The 17,909-nt window shown below is 38.0% G+C and overlaps 1 protein-coding gene across 2 annotated transcripts in view; it reads left to right on the top strand.

Moving 5' to 3' along the window:
• The window catches only part of LOC138757214 (ADAMTS-like protein 1), a 464,147-nt gene that overhangs the window by 121,130 nt on the left and 325,108 nt on the right, over positions 1–17,909 (top strand). For both annotated transcript variants that reach the window (XM_069924203.1, XM_069924193.1), the window contains exon 3: positions 11,451–11,570. In XM_069924203.1, the coding sequence (XP_069780304.1) occupies positions 11,451–11,570 (120 nt within the window). The remainder of the gene's footprint in view (positions 1–11,450; positions 11,571–17,909) is intronic.

The raw sequence follows: 17,909 nt of genomic DNA, 5'->3' as shown, positions 1-17,909 counted from the left end.
ACAAATTTGTTTAAATGGGTCATATTCAACAACATTCTTTTAGCATCAAGGTGACTATAATGGAAAGAAGTTGCTGTAGAGGGATCTGATACATAATTCCCTGAAAGTGGTGTCAGAGGTGACTAGGGTTGTAAAGAGAGCTATTGGCATATTGGCCTGCATAAATCAAATTTTTGAGTACAGGAGTTGGGATGTTATGTTAAAGTTGTATCAGACATTGGTGAGTCCAAACTTGGAGTACTGTGTGCAGTTTTCGTCACCTAACTAAGGAAAGAGATCAATAAGATAGAAAGAGTGCAGAGAAGATTTACTTGGATGTTGCCTGTACTTGAGGAACTGAGTTACATGGAAAAGTTAAACAGGATAGGACTTCATTCCCTGGAGTGTAGAAGAATGAGGGGAGATTTGATAGAGATCTTTAAAATTATGCAGGGGATAGACTGAATAGATAGGCTTTTTCCACTGAGGGTAAGGTGAGATCCAAACCAGAGGACATGGGTTAAGAGTGAAAGGGAAATGTTTAGAGGGAACATGAGAGGGGGCTTCTTGACAGAGAGTGGTGGTGGTGTGGAATGAGCTTCCAGCTGAAGTGATGAAATTTAACATTTAAGAAGCATTTGGGCAGGTACATGGATGGGAGAGGTATAGGGGTATGGACTTTGTGCAGGTCAGTGGGTTAGGCAGAAAAAAGGTTTGGAACAGACTGGAAGGGCTGAAGAGGCCTGTTTCTGTGTTATAATGTTCTTTGGTTCTCTGAAACTTTGGTTAAAATGAGTCCAATTCCATTTACAACTTCCTTATAAGCCACTGCTGTAATTTTGCAAATTGATTTGAGAGATCTCATGTTTTTTGATAATAGTTTATAATTCCCAGCATGAAAATTGTTCTAAAGTAGTTATCAACTTGCCTTCCCCAAAAATTCTTTATACCTTCTGATGAATTTACTAGAAATGAAAGATGTTTCAGAAAAACATATTATTTAAATTTGACAGAAGTAGGCCCTTTGGAACACCAAATCCATGGTGATCATCAAGCACCCCCTAATTATGCTTTCCAACATTTGATCCATTGTCTTCTATGCCTTTTGATTATTCTCATGCTCATTTAAATACTTATTGTATATTTCAGCGTATAAGTCAACCCCCCCCCCTCTTTTTTTCATTCACATTTTAAGGGTTTTATGGTATATCCTGCATATAAGTCAACCCCATTTTCTGTCTGCCCGAGGTGCCCCATTGACTGATTTACGTTAATCCCACCAAAAGCTCGTGATGCCTGAGACGGGCCTTTGATCTGCATATATGTCGACCCCCCCCATAGATTGCGAAGATTAATCAGGAAGTGATTCCTATCATGGAGGGTGCATCCACACAATGCAGCACACGAAGAAATATGAAGAGAGCTTTAAGTTTAAAGATGATAGAAATGGACAAGAAAACCAACAATTGTGCTTCTGCAAGAAAATCTGATTTGCATGAGAAGTTGGTAAGAGATTGAAGGAAGAAAGAAGAAACTTTAAGAAAAATACCAAAAGGTAATGTTCTTTAAGAAAAGGAATCACTCATTGGCCAGAATTGGAAAATCCCGTTGCAAAATGAGTATGAGCACAGAGGAAAAATTGCTACATAGTCACCCAAAATAAAGTAAGAACATTTGCAGTGCAGTGGGTCAAGTCACACCCAGACCTCAGTGTCGAACCTGAGGCTACAGTAGGCTGGTGCAATCATTTCATGAAGAGGAAAGATCTGGTATTACACCAAAAAACTACTAAAAGATCTTGATCATAAAGTTGTAAGTTTTCACCAGTTTATTATATATAAGCAGCAGAAACACCAATTTGCATTGGTAAATATCGGAAACATGGACAACACTGATGACAAAGCTGAAGCTGCCTCATCAGATACAGACTGTGACCCATATGATGACTGTTTAAACAGTGAGAGTATGGATGTGCTAGCTGCCATCTTTACCTCAGACGATGATTGTGAGAGTGATTTTGAAGGGTTCTAAATGTGTTTTTTTCAGACAATTAGAGCGATTTTGAAAGATGTTAATGGTGTTGTTGTTTTCAATAAAAATCTCAAAGAAAATCAGTCGCAGCCAGGTTTTATTTTGTTTTTTTCAGTGTTGACATTATAATGATAGTGATCATGTTTTCATGGCCAATAGCATGGCCTTGATTATATTTTTGTTCGATTAGAGTTGGCTGCCAGCAGGGGGCTGACACACTGTATGCAGATGTGTAATAGAGGCTTGCAGCCTCATGGCATTGTTTACATCAATTGTAAAGAACCTTTTCCTTCATCCATGTGTTGTCTAAGAACTCACATACAAATGCAAGATGAAACTGCTGTCAAAAGTGGAACAAAGGAAATTAAAAGGAAATACTTTAAAAGGTGAAATCTAAAGTCAGAAATTGATCAGTAAATGAGCAAAGTGAAAAATGGAAGGATTACATCCACCAGCGAAACTTCAGTTGACAGGTAATGTGGCTGAAAATTGGAACAGATTTAAACAGCATTTTAGATTGTATTTAGTGGCAGTTGGAGCTGGCGAGAAAAGTGATAAAGTGAAACTGTCAGTTTTCTTATATGTCCTGGGTGATGAAACCCTGGAGGTGTATAATAACTTCACATTTGCAGCTGAAGGAGACAAAATAAAACTGGAAAAAATAATGAAACAGTTAGAGGCATACTGCATACCTAAACGTAACATGACATTTGAAGGGCACAGATTTTTCATATGTGTATAGAAAATGGAAGAAAGTATTGATCAGTATGTGACTGAATTGAGAAACAGAAGCAAAACGTGTGAATTTGGTGGACTGATTGACTCGCTGATAAAAGACAGACTTGTGTGTAGTATTCCAGATAATAATCTAAGGGAAAGATTGCTAAGAGAGCAAAATCTAGGCCTGGAAAAAGCCATAGCACTCTGTAGGGCTACAAAAACTGTACAAATGCAGGCAAAAGAGCTATTCAGTGAAACTAGCTGCAACATGGATGCAGTGAGGAAGAACAGACATAAACTGTTTAACAAAAAGTATGCCAAAGTGAAAAGAGAAGCGTGGCCAGCCAACAAAAATGAAAGGGACAATCAAAAACCATGTCATCGATGTGGTATACATCACCTACTAAAAAAATGTCCAGCATATGGTAAAACATGCCACATGTGCAACAAAAGCAACCATTATGTCTGTTGCTGTAGGAACCAAGTGCAACAAAGCAAGATTCATGCAGCAGATTAAAGGGAGATAGAGGAATTTTATGTAGATGTTGTAACTGAATACAAGAAAGAAAACAGTGACTGGATGTTGAGATTAAAAGTGAATGTCATGTACATTTCAGTTAAATTGGATACTGGTGCACAAATTAATGTAATATGAGAGACCAATTTTAAGAAGATTAGACCAAGACCAAAGATGGATGGAACAAAAGTGAAGGTGACAGGATATTCAGGTACCAATATATCAGTGCAAAGAGAATGTATGGTCAAAGTTAAACACAAGGACAGAGAGCATGTGCTAGCATTCATTGTGGTACTAAAGGATGTAAAGGGCATACTAGGTTTAACAGGCTGTGAGAAACTGAATCTGGTAAAAAGAGTTCTTGTTGTGGAAAGCAAAGGAGAGATAGTCTATGATGAACTCATGAAAGAGTACAATGACCTATTTCAGGGTCTAGGCTGCCTTCCCGGAGAACACATGATCAGAGTGGATAAACATGTGCCACTGATAATACATCCATGCAGAAAAGTTCCATTTGCACTTCCAAAGCGACTAATGGCAGAGTTGGACAGGATGGAAAGTCTGATCGTGATTCAGAAGATTGATGAACCAACGGAGTGGGTGATTTCTCTCATTGTTGTGGACAAAAAGTATGGAAAGCTTAGAATTTGCCTGGATCCAAGGGATCTAAACAGAACAACAAAGAGAGAACACTTTAACCTTAAGACATGTGAAGAAATCATGTCACAGTTTGCAAATGCAGAGTTTTTCAGCAAGTTAGATGCATCATCAGGATTTTGGCAGTTAAAATTGGATGAAGCAAGTTCAAGGCTGTGTGCGTTCAATAGTTCATTTGGTAGATACAGATTCCTAAGGTTATCATTCGGAATTGCCTCAGCTCCTGAAGTGTATCATAAAACTCTCCATATGGTCTATGAGCATCTAGATGGAGTTGACACCTCAATGGATGACATCATAGTATTTGGAACCATGAGAATAGAGCTTGAAGAGAGACTTAAGGAAAGTGCTGGAAGCAACAAGGAAAGCAAACCTGAAGCTGAATTGAGAGAAATACCAGCTTGGGGCGACAGAACTAACATTGGTAGGAGATATTATTGGTAGTGAAAGCCTCAGACCAGATCCCAAAAAAGTGTCTGCCATTGGGAACATACCAAGACCACAATGCAAAAAGGACATACAGAGGTTTAATGGAATGGTCAACTTCATATCCAACCTCTCAGAAAAGATGGGTCCATGGAGAAGACGTACAGAAAAGAACATTGAATGGGAGTGGAATCACGAGCATGAAAAGTCATGGAGTGAACTAAAGAAACTGCTCACAGAGGAACCAGTTCTGAGGGTTTACGACCCAGCGAGACCCATCAAGATATCATTAGACGCATCACATAGTGGGCTCGGTGCAGTTCTTCAGCAAAAATACGATGACTGGCAATCCATTGCGTATGCATCACACTCAATAACAGATGTGGAGATGCAATACGCTCAAATTAAAAAGGAGCTGCTCAGCATCACATACGCCTGTGAAAGATTTCTCATTTTGTCAGGACAAGCAATCAGTGTAGAGACTGACCGTAAGCCCTTGATTGCATTATTCCAATACCCATCAAATTACTGTCCACTTAGAATACAAAAAATGATGATTAGGCTGCAACGCTATACACTGAATGTGGCGTACACTCCGTGTAAGCTAATGTACACAGCAGACACGTTGTCTAGAGCTGTTGACGTGAGAGGACCAGCAAACACCAAAATGGATGAAGACGTGAATGCCTTCATAGACATGATCAGAAGTGCACTGCCCATATCAGATGTAAAAATGGAGCTCATAAAGTCAGAGACAAACAAAGACAAAACACTGAGACAACTGAGAAAAACATCTTGGATGGATGGCCCAACATGAAGTAGGACTGCTCATCTGACACTTCAGAGTACTGGAACTGCAGGGTGGAACTATCAGTGGTTGAAGACATCATCTACAAATGAAGCCAAATCCTTATCCCAAAGAGTCTGAGAAAAGGGATGCTAAAAAGGATCGATGGAGAACATCTCAGAATCGAAAAGTGTAAGAGAAGAGCATGAGAGGGGATGTACTGGCCAAGAATCAACAATGATATAACAAATGAAGTGTCAAACTGTATAATATGCCGGAAATATCAAGTAAGCAATCCTGCAGAACCACTAAAGCTACACCCAGCACCACACAGTCCTTACTAGAAGGTAGGCGCTGACCTATTTGAATGTCAAAGGAAGGACTATCTTGCAGTCACAATCTATTACTCTCTGTATCCAGAGGTGTGTAAACTGAACACCATCACTGCAGATGGTGCAATAACAGTATGAAAGCCATATTCTCCAGACATGGAATGGCAAGTGAGGTCTTCTCAGAAAATGGACTCCAGTTTTGCAATTTAAAGTTCAACAGTTTGCCAAAGAATGGGACTTTGAACACACCACTTCAAGTCCTCACTTTCCACAATCCAATGGTCTAGTGGAAAAATCAGTACAGACAGTGAAAAGACTGACGAACAAGGCAAAAGACAGTGGAACGGACTTCTACCAGAGCATGTTAGTATACCACAAAATGCCATTCGAGTGTGATATGTCTCCAGCACAACTCCTTATGGGACGTAGGCTAAGATCAAACCTACCCATTCAGGAGACCCTCCTAAAAACAAAAGAGTGGGAGAAAGTGAGGAAATTCAAAGAATAACAGAAAGAAAAGCAAAAGTATTACTTTGACAGAGGAACTCTACACTGGTGACCAAGTAAGGCTAAGAGACAAAACAAACTTATGGACTCAGACGGGAACTGTCCTTAGTGAAGTCCAACCAAGATCATACACCATTCAAACAGATCAAGGTGCTGTTCTGCGAAGAGATCATCGAAACCTTCAAATTTAACCAGCCACAGTCGATGGAAAGACAGATACTGTTGAAAAACCTGAATGCACAGCTAAGAAGACATCGTCTGAAACAACCACTCATATTCAAGGACAATCAATCATGAGATCATCAAGACACGTGAATCCTCCAAAGAGACTCATTGAGCAAATTTAAAGACTTCTGTTATAGAATGAAGTAGTGCTAACTTATTCACTCTTCAAGTTTTAGACAAAACAAGTTTAAAAAATGTTAATAATGTTGATAATAATGAAAATATAAGTTCCTGGTGTTAGTTAAAATTGCAGAGATATACAAAGAAAATGTGCTAGTTAAAAGTAAGCTAATTTTGTTTTAAGAAAAGGAGATGTAATGATAGTGATCATGTTTGCATGGCCACTAGCAAGGCCTTGATTATAGTTACTGTTTGGTTAGACTTGGCTGCTAGCAGGGGACTGACGCACAGTATGCAGATCTGTAATGGAGGCTTGCAGCCTCATGGCATGCCTTATGGTGCTGTTTACCACATCTTTAAAGCAAAGAACTTTTTCCTTCATCCATGTGTTGTCTAAGAACTCAGAATACAAGATGAAACAGACATATACACCAAATTGGTTTTTCAAAGGTTGACTTATATGCCGGATCAGCGCAGATTGGATTTTAAGCTGAATCCAAGGTCTCAAAAGTATATTGGGCATATAAGTTGATCTCCATTTTTTTGAGAGGTTTTTGGGTTTCACAATTCAACTTATGTGTCAAAATATTACAGTACCATAATTGTTATGAGAGTACCTGCCTCTGTCATCCCTTCAAGCAAACCATTTCATATAACAGCCTCATCTGGGTAAATCTTTTTTTTGCCTCTCTAAACCATTTTATCCTTTACAGTTGCAGTCATTTTAGAATGTAATTTGGTTTTAATTTAGCTGAGCTGAGAAAAGAATGTATTTCCTAAAGCACTTTTCATGATCCAAAATATATACAATGAAACAGACAAAGAATTCTTGGAGTAATTCAGCAAATCATGAAACATATGCAATTAAGTATTGTTAACATATTGTCATGTTGCAAAAATCTTCTCCATAGGCATTCTTTTGGGATCAGGCATGATTTGTTTCTGGTCAGACATTTTGAATGGAAGATGCTTGTGAATAATTCTTTTTAACACAGGCTGAATGTTGCACTCCAGCTGGCACATGAGCTGGACAAAGTGAAGTCTTAGTCTGTTCACAAGGAGGAAAACCTCCACAGTAAGGAGTGAACACCGATACACATGCAGACAAGTAACACACCCTAACCCCCACACAGACGTGTTCTCAACACGAGCAGATTGACCACACAAGTGACACACTCTGACTATACACCTTCAAGTTGAGACTAAGATGGTGCCCTTGTCCATTTCTCTTTTATTTCCCATCCCAACTCCACTACCCTTTCCTAGTCCCTCTTACTTCCAGATACCCTTTCCCCTAATCCTTCACCTCTCAATCCTTCTTCCCCCACCTCCTGCTTACCTAGTTCCCTCTCCCTCTTCTATGCCTTTCCAATTCACTTTCCCACATCCTCAAAGCCTGTAGCAGTTAGCACATCAAGTACTGGGAATGATTTTACTGAAAGAGTTCAGATGTGTAAAAAGAGTTGAATGACACTGGATTATAACTCACATCCTGTACAGATCTTATGCAAGCATTAAATGATTCCCTTAGCAAATAAATCAGATGAGATGTCTGCATTCTTACCACATATAATGCTGTATCAAATATTTTGCTGGTACATTGTTGTAGGAAATGTGATGCCCAATGTATGCCCTGAAAGGTCCTCTGTACACTTCTGTCAGAAAGAACAAGTAATCTGTTTCAGATATATTGATAGAGGAGTCTGTTGTATCCTATCCTAATTGAAATACAGTGCAGATTGAAGGGAATGCTACATGGTTTGAGGAGTGTTTTGCTCCTTCTCCCCTTTGAAATTTTTTTGTATATGCACTTGAGAAAGCAGATGAGACCTTGGTCCAAATTACATCACACGACATGTGGCCTATAAGCGTAGGAGAGCTCATTTATTTTGGACTTCCTTTTGATTTCCCAGTATCTGTGTTCAAACCTCCTCCTGTGTTCTCAATCATCTAGACATATACTCTTCCCTCTTTGGTATTTTGTCTTCAGCTCCCATTGCTAGAATGATCAGGTATTACTTCTATTTCCTTCCACCTATTCAACCACCTCTCCTGTCTTAGCACATGCTTTAATACCTCCTCCAATTATTTCAATGGTAGGATTTCCTCATATCTCCCATGAATCCTTATAGGGTAATATATATAAAGGAAGCCATATTGCCATTAAACAAGGAAATTTGCATATGGTGGATGTCTAGTGCTATACACAAAAATGTTGGAGAACTTCCCCAAGGAAGTGCTCAGGTCTGAAACATTTACTTCCAATGGATGGTGCATGACCTGCTGAGTTTCTCCAGCCCTTTTGTGTATTGCATTATCTTATTGTTGTTTTCATATTATCTGCATTGGTTTCCCCTTGGTAGCCTTGATTATAAGTAGTTGGTGCAGGAACTCCATTTAACAATTGTTGAAAAGCTCCCCACTGAGCCAAGGGTGGTGGAATCTGTCCCAGTGGAGAGGCCAGCCACATAATTTACACTATGCCAATCCTCTGCCCCATTTCATATACTCTTGCAACTATTGTCACCATTCAAACATATGATTAAAATGAAAAGAACTGTAACTTCCCTACAAAGACTGCATCTGCAATGGGAAAATTATGGGAAGGTTTCTAGATATAAGATAAATTGGAATAAAAGTGAGATAATAGCTTTAATAAATGGAGATTATACAGATTGCAAAAGAAATACACAATTCAGATGGCCAACAAATGGGATCAAATATTTGGGGATTAAAGTAAATAATGATTTTAAAAAATATATAATTTGAATGATCTCCCCCTGATTGAAGAGAATTTAAATAAATGGGTTACTCTCCCATTAACATTGATTGGTAGAGTAAATTGTATTAAAGTGAACATATTTCTTTGTCTACAGTACCTCTTCCAGACTCTCCCAACATCACTACCACAAAAATTATTTCAAATTTTAAATAAATTAATTAGGATTTATTTTATGGAAAGTTGAGTTAGCTAGAATCTCCATGGAAAAATTAACTTGGAAATATGATATGGGAGGATTATAACTTCCCAACTTTAAATACTGTTATTGGGTGGCCCAGATGAAGCCTTCTTGGGTAGAAATTGAACTGCACAAAGTCAGGGAAAAGAGTGGCAGAAGAATTTATATATAAGTGGGCTGTTAAATTTATTTTTGCTAGAAAAGAAGCACCAACAATAAAACACAGTTTGAGTATTTGGTAAAAAATGAATGATTTAATTGGCACTAGGAAAAAAATTACACCAAAAATGCCCTTGTTTCAAAACCAAATAATTCCTTTAACTATGGGCAATTTAATTCTACATGCCTGGTTCCATAAAGGGATCAGATATGTAGAAGATTGTTATGTACAAGGGCAATTAATGTCATTTGAACAATTAAAAATAAATACAATATTTATAAAAATACAATTTTCTGTTACTTTCAATTAAGATCCTTTCTCAGAGACAAATTTGGACTGTCTATGATGTTACAAGAGTGCAATGAAATGGAGATTCTAATTCAAAAGGGGAACACAAAGAAATTCACATCAGTTGTGTATTCTTTAATCCAATCGGGAAGTCCTAAGTGGGAGTTCTATAGATCAAAACAAAGATAGGAATCAGACTTGAATGTTGGTATTTATTCAAATTTATGCTGTGATTGTATGACCAAAACAGTTAATATAAGATGTAGGCTGGCGCAATATAATTTTTTGCATCACCTATATCATACCCTGCAAAAATTACATAAATTGAACTCTAATTTTTTTTGATATATGTTTTAGATGTGGGGAAGAAACAGGTACTTTGTTACATTCTACCTGGTCATGTTCCAAATTGAAACCCTTTTGGGAAAATTTAAGAGTTTTACTAAATCAAATTATTGGGAAATCATTGCCTCTATGTCCAGAATTGTTTTTCTTCAGATGTAAGACCTAAAATGAGGCTGTCTAAGTACAAATTAGAGTTTCTTAAAATTGCAGTGGCCAGGAAATGTATTGCAGTTACCTGGGAGTCTGATTCCCTTTTAGAAATAGACCATTGGAATAATGAAATGCAGAGTTGTGTTCCCCTGGAAAAAATCACTTGCAATTTAAGGAATAAATACAACACATTTTTGCAGTTATGGGAATCTTACCTACAAAGTGTAGGGTTGAATACTTAATAAATAAGATTTTCATTCCATTTATTTTTCTTCCCTTCATTTTTCTTCTTTTTATTGAGATCTAGACAAAAATAATTGTCCCCTTTGTTTTGAATTGGGTTCCAGATCTTGACAGCTCCTTTTTTCTCTATTCTTTTTTCTACCCCCTTTCTTCATTTATTTAGGGTTTTATTGGGGGGGAATAGGAGCTCTATTTGGAACATGTATCAATGATTAATTCTCATTTAAATATTTATCTGCGATGATAATTTTGGTACTGATTGTGATAAAAATCAAAATAAAATATTCAAAAAAATGAAAAGAACTGAACATAAAGAAAATTGTTAGACATTTCAAAACAGTTAATGAAAGAAAGCTTCATATATTTTCCAAACAAATTCTAGTTTAGAACCTGGGGTTAAATTGCTGATAAATCCATATAATCTTGTACATTGATGAAATTTTAACTATTGCAGGATGTGCAGATCACTCTCTTTGCTTAATTGATTATAGAATCATATGAACACTGTAAAACTATAAATTGTTAGGAGTTAAATCTTGTAGCTTTTGAAAGCATAATTCATAGAGGTAATCAATATCGGTTGGCCTTGAAATCAAAGAAGCTGTCATCCATAAACTGACTTATAGAACCAGCAGTTGAAACTGATATTGCTTATTTTGACACCTTAGCCAGCAGAACTGTAGCTTCACACTGCAAACTGAACTTGTCCACGTGGAGCACATCTGACTGAAAATATAGTAAGGATTAAAAATAAGCCGGAGAGAAATACTCAGCAGGGTGCCTGATGATATAAGCCAAGTCCTCGGTACAGCAGAGATTACTGCTTGATGTGATGTGATCACTTGGGGAAGCTTTGTTAATGCTCTTTGTCACTACTGGGTAATCTAAACTGTCACATTAATGAGTGCTGTTGGAGTTTTAGAAAGAAACCTGAATTGTTAGAAAAATCATTAATTAATACTGAAATAAAACATGAACCAGTTTCTAAAACTTCTAATTACAGGTGTGTGCAGTTGATGTACAAGGGGCAGAATTTCTCCCTGAATTCACACTGATCCGTAGAGAAAGTTACCCTGAAGAATCAATTGGAGACCTATCCCCGAGCCACAAGTCTGAAGAGCAGGTTAGTAACTTATGAAATAGCCAGTGGCAAGTATAATTATACAAACATTGCCATAACTCATAGAAAATATAAAAATGAAGCCTTTCTGACTGAACTTCGTTTGTGTTCATCTACCATGTTGGAAATAAAATGCTTCTTTTCTTCTCCTAATCCAATGCCAACTGGATCTGCCTGGTATCAACCACTTTTTTTGTTTTCTGTCCAAGTAGAAATCCTTCAGTAATGTTTGACTCCAAGTGAGAATCAATCAAATTCGTGCAAAGCCTGCAAGTTTGAATATTTGGCTACCTTTATTTCTAAATCCACATGAGAAATGACTGCTAAAATACTCAAGCTACTTGGCCACCCAAAGAAAGCTATTCCCCCAGTATACTTCTGCTGTTGGAATGCAGTTCCAGAAATTTTATCAAACATTCCACTCTATCACAAGAAAGTATTTGATTTTTTTCTTTGATTTCATTTCTTATGAGACAAGAAAGTTATTTCAACCTAATAAAATTGAAAATGCTGTTTGTAAAGCCTCACTAATATAACATTGAGTGAGACAAGTGGAAGTCACCAGGACTCTTGCTTTGTAGATGGCACTTTTTGATTGTCTAGAGTAACAAACATAAGACTTTAGCAAACAAAAAACAAACTGAAATCAACTTAATTGAAAGCAAACTGAAATCAACTTAATTGATGTAACTTCCTTGAAGCCCAATTATACTTGTAAGAAATATCAGTGTCTTGGGTGAGTTCATCATGATGCCAATTTCTAATCTATGAGTCATTTAAGTTATTGTGTTGACTTTATTTTCTTTTGTGAAACTTTAGCGCCTCTGCAAAGGCCAGCATTTATTATTGACCCCTAATTCCCCTGGAGAGGTTGCTGATGGAACTGCTTTTAGGCTCCTTTTGATGTGAGCAGATTCAGTTTGTCAAGATTAATGAACTAATTAGAAGTCATTTGAGAGTGGGAAAGGAAAATTTGGCAGAATATTTGTCAAATGCCAATTATCTGCCACCAATTTGTGTTACTCCCCAATCGATTTAGACCCGTGTTGAGTGATTTGAGGCATGCAGGGCCAAAACCCATGTGATGCAATATTTCATAATCTTTCAGGCACTCTGTCTCCATCAAATTACTTTACTAGTTTCCAGCAGGAGAACTTTAAAACTGGTGAAGTAGTTGGAAATGTATTAATGTAGGCAAGTTGTTTTTATTATTTGATAAGCCTGGTATTTTTGCACTGGAGACAGTGGTACAGCTCTTTAGGAATGCATTCACCTGTATTAACTAGGAGCCATAGGTCAAGTGGTGTGTGGGTGGGGCCAGCACAGGTCTCCTCTCCACCCCAACCCCCAGACATGATAATAAACAACATTATCACATCCTGATATGAGGTCAATGTGCAGTATGCATTTATTTAAAGTGCCCCTGCAAAAGTGAACAAAGTTTCTTTGCATCCTTCCAGCAACAAGCAGCCTCCAAATTGGTATTTGAAAATAAATTGTGGCGATGTAATCCATGAAAACTCGTATTATTCCCTTTTCTTAAGTTTATTGAATACTGCTCCCTCATCAAAAGACATCTGGGTATGAGCAGTGATGACACTGAAGATTGTTAGACTAATAAGTCCTCATCATTCAAAAAGCTGATCAGGGGCAAGGAATTCCAGAGCAAGCCTGTTTGCTCCTTTTGAGTTCTCAATTGATGAAACTATGAAATCACCCCAAAACAGGGATGTGACATCAAACTTCAACTCAGAAAACATCTTTAAATAATAAACACAGAATGTTTCCAGGATTAAGTTTAATTGATGTGGACTCAAAGTGTTTCAGAATATAATCATTTATTTTTTTCTTCAGGACTTTGGAAGAATTTTTTCAATTTTTGAGCCAATGTGGAGATGAGTTTTAACATTTTTAGAAAGTGTTAGAATAGGAATTGATTCAAAAATAAAAGATTGTACAGTGATATGCAAAGTTGGGTGCTGCACACACATGTTCATCTTCATAGCCTGACTCTGTAGCCACACTGGAAAAGGACAGAGAGCATCATGGAAAATGGATCCAATTAGATTTCAGCTGCAGTTAACACTGTTTAGTTATATTTCCCAGGAAGTGCTCATATTTTTTTAAAAAATAGAAGCATTGTGATTATGTCACAATTTCTGTGATTTTGAGACATAAAAATAAATCCCATCACAAGAGTGAGGGGCTGATCATGTTAATGTTTCAGGGTGAAAACCTTTAATCAGATCCCACCTGCTTCCCCCCTTCCACCTGCAAAGTAAAACGTTGCTGAGTGTTTAGGTGCCCTGAATATTTTTTTTTTGTTATTTGGAAATGTTTTGGCTTTGCCACATGAAATCTCCAAAAATAACTGTTTTATCCTGATCAATCTCAAAACAGACCATATCAGAACACCACCAACAATGATGAAGCCAAATGCATCAAATTTCACGAAGTATCCTGAGCGTTGGGGAGAGTGTTAAACAGCTAACAGGTTCTGTTGCAAAATAAACTGAGGTGGAACATTACAAGTTCAAAAGATCGCAGTGGAATGCCCAGCTTGGCAAAAGGAAAAACTCTACAAAATTATTCTCACGGGCAAATGACCTAAATAGGGTTCCACCTTACAATTTTGTCCTAATTATCAAAAAGCCACAGTGCGTCACTGTAACTGGAACAGCCTTTTAATATCTATTAGACAATGCTCTATAGTTGCACTGCACCTGCTTTCCTGAGCCGCTTACTGAATAGCTGTCTCGAGTTCTGCAGGGAAGTGTGAATAGTTTGTGCAATTTTCCCATCCATCCCCATAATGATTGGCTCCTGTCCTGCTCTGTTTCAACCATGGCAGAGGCCAGGACCACCTTTGAAGGAATTCACAAGGTACTTGGAAGAAAGAATAAAAGGTTTATATTTCTGTTTTATCTTTCACTGTAGCCCAAAGCACCTCACAGCCAGTAAGGTACTTTTTAAAGTGTATATCATGTTGTAATGTGGGAAATGTGCCTGAGAATTTGCAAATTTGCACACAAATTTCTGTCAGATCCACATGATATTGAGCAGCTAATCTGATTTGTGGATATTGCTTGAAGATTGACCAGGACATTAGGTAGCTCCCTTGTTCTTTAATGATCACCTAGGTTAATAGAATGAGTCTTGATTTCATGTCTCTCACAAAATTCTCACAGTGCTCAACAGACTTTCTGCTCATTGAGGAGTCTCGAAGCAGGGGTCACAAGGTTAGAATAAGAGGCAGGCAATTTGGCGTGGAGATTCTTCATTTAGTGCAGTGAATATTTGGAATTCTCTATCATGGTGGGGGGGGGGAGTCTTCATTCAAAACAGAGGTTGATAGATTTCTGGATTTTGAGGGAATCATGAGATACAGGGCAAATGCTGGAAAATAACACTAAGAAAGATCAGCCATGATCTTGCTGAATGGCAGAGCTAGATTGAAGAACCAGATGGCCTGCATCTGCTCCTTATTTATATGTTCTGTCTCCATGTCATCTAAAAAGGTAGCCTGTTCAACTGTTCTTTTGGTATTGCACTTTGGTCTGAATATTTGTGCTCCTCCCTTCTGACTCAGGCTGGAGTGTTACTCAGTGAGCGTTAACTGTGGCAGGTCCAAGAAGATATTCATGAATGCTTCATCACCTGGAGCCTTGGAATAACATCTTGTCAGGAAGGCAGGTCTGCCATCTGGTGTAGTATCTGGTCACTTTCCCAGGAAGTAGCAAACTCCAAAGGACATGTGTACAAAGTGAAGGGAGGAAAGTTTAGGGGAAACATCAGGGGTAAGTTTTTTTTTTAAACACTGGAATGCATTGCCAGGGCTGGTAGTGGAAGCTGGAACATTAGGGGCATTTAAGAGACTTTCAGACAGGCACATGGATAAAAGAAAAAAAGAGAAGCTTATGAGATAGGGAGGGTTTATTTTTTTTTAGTGGGCATACAGTATATAGGTTGGCGAAACATCATGGGCCAAAGAGCCTGTACTGTGCTGTAGTGCACTATGTTCAATGTTCACTTTCTCAACTGTGAGCTGTTGATGGGTAGGAGCTGCTGCATTTACTGCACCTCACCAACATTGCAGAGCCTGATGCTGAAATAGCTACTGGCAAACTCAGCAGCTGTGCGCAAGCTGCTTTGTTTATACCTTAATATTTTCATCACCAATAATTCATGAGTAATAAATGAAATTTGAAGACATGGGATATTAACACTGGCCACAAAGATTTTGCTTCCTCAACACTTTTGGGTGTATTTTATGACTTTTGGGGTGCTGATCATGAAAATCATCTTAAAAATTTTCTATCACACACTGTTTTTTAGATATAACCTATTTTTATGATTTCCTGTCATATTTTAAGTCTGGTAGTATGTTGCCCATAAGCCAATCTGTTTTAGTCAGTCCAAGCATGCCTGGGCATGCACTCAGTGCAGGTGCTATGCAGATGTTGTATTAGGCCTGAGCATGGTTTGTCAGGATATATGCAGACAGGCTATAAAAGCAGCTCATATAAACAGATGCTGTGCATTACACTGATATAGAGTGAACGCTTGTTCTTCAGGTAATAGCATGTTGTGTGTACTTAACAATAGCATTTATTATCTTCAGGAAGACTCAGTACAGCAGAAATGTCTCGTCAATGTTGCAACAGCTGTGATACATTCTATGACGTTTGTGGAGGGTATACGTTTCAGGCTCAAAGACACAGCATAACTGCACTTATTAGAAAGTCTTTGAGCTCTACTTGTGTTGTAAAATTGGTGACTAAGGGAAACGCTAGGCTTCTCACATAGTTGTGCAACATGTGATGTCAACCTGAAAGCTTGGTGTCATTATTATTATGTGATTAAACATGCTAAATTAAATAAAAGTTCATTTAATATTTCTCCAACTTCCTAGGTAATATAGCAAATCTGAAATTAGTTTGTATTCAGTTTTGTCTATCATAATCTCCATTTCTTTTTTAGGAAGCAAACCTTTTGAAAAAAATTGTTGTCCATTATTATTTACCTTGTATTTAGTTGTTTCAATTCTCTGGAGTTGCTTTAGCTACCAACACAATTGATGGTTATAAGTAATTGTGGATTCTAGAGGTATTTCAAAGTCCTGACATGGTTGGTACATATTTTAATATCTACCCCTGAATTTAGTTAGAACCAGAGCTGCCTCAGCATCAGTGACCAGGCACAGATTCTGGTTAGTTACTGAGTACTGCTGATCACTGGTACTCAGGAACCTTTTCACTTGAAAAGCTATGGTGTCTGAAAAGGTGTGTTTTTGGCCAGGATTTTGCACAAATGCTCGTAATGAGGAGAAATGTTCACTGTTCTCTGCAGTGGCTGGGGACTCAGGGAAGAACAGCAGAAAGCATGAGTCTGAGTACAGTAAACTCTAAATTCTAGAATATTTCTGTTATCAGACTCTTGATTGGACCTCCCATTAATATAAAATGATACCTTACACTGTTACCTGAACTTTTTAATTTAACATTTTATCCTGCATTTTTGCCTTATGTGATGCAATGCCCAGCATTTATGTTTTTATTATTTCCCTATGATTTTATGCTTGTACTATTTGCTGTTCCATGTATAAATTGACCTGACTGGATAGCATGCAAAACACTTTTTTTGCAGTATCTCAGTATATGTGACGTAAACAATGAACAAATAAAGAAGTGTCAAGGTCTGAAACTGGGAGGAGCAGAAGGTGAAAGAGAACAGAGAATAAGCCTTTTCCCACCTGTTTCTTGAGACAAGCAAATCTGTCCATTTGAGCAAATGGCAGTTGGGGAGATTTTGATTGACTGGGGTTCTGGTAAATAGATGCATCCCATGAGCTGGCTCCAACAGCAGGAGAAAAGGAAGTTTGTAATTACACTGCAACTTCTGCAATTACCCTGAATTTGATGCCTTTGCATCTTTCACAATTACAAATGTAGCAGGAAATAATTTTTCTCCAAAGCAAGGAACACTTTCTTTACCAATGTTCAATTAGGCATGGACCTGAGCTTTGCCTGGGTGCTAGGACTTCTAGTTGTGAGGCACTGGTATCCCTGCTGGCTGTGTAGTTAGTGCTGGATTAGGGAAGGCTTTGGAAGGAGATTGTTGAGAGCTGAATGTTCAGAGGTTGGATATCCAGAGGCAGATAGGCCAGATGTCAGTTTGGAGGCCATTTAACTGGAGACTGAACAAATAAGGGAAGATTATCTGGAGGCTGGACATATGGGGACAGTAGGCTGGAAAAATGGGGGTCGGTTATCTGGAGCCCTGATGCCCAGACTCAGGTTGTCAAGATTCCACTGTTTAGTGCCAGTTTTGCCCATGTTCTAG

The sequence above is a fragment of the Narcine bancroftii genome, chromosome 1, assembly GCF_036971445.1.
Source record: "Narcine bancroftii isolate sNarBan1 chromosome 1, sNarBan1.hap1, whole genome shotgun sequence".
Classification (NCBI taxonomy): Eukaryota; Metazoa; Chordata; class Chondrichthyes; order Torpediniformes; family Narcinidae; genus Narcine; species Narcine bancroftii.
The sequence above is the reverse complement of the archived record's forward strand: the minus strand, read 5'-3'. Positions and strand labels throughout refer to the sequence as shown.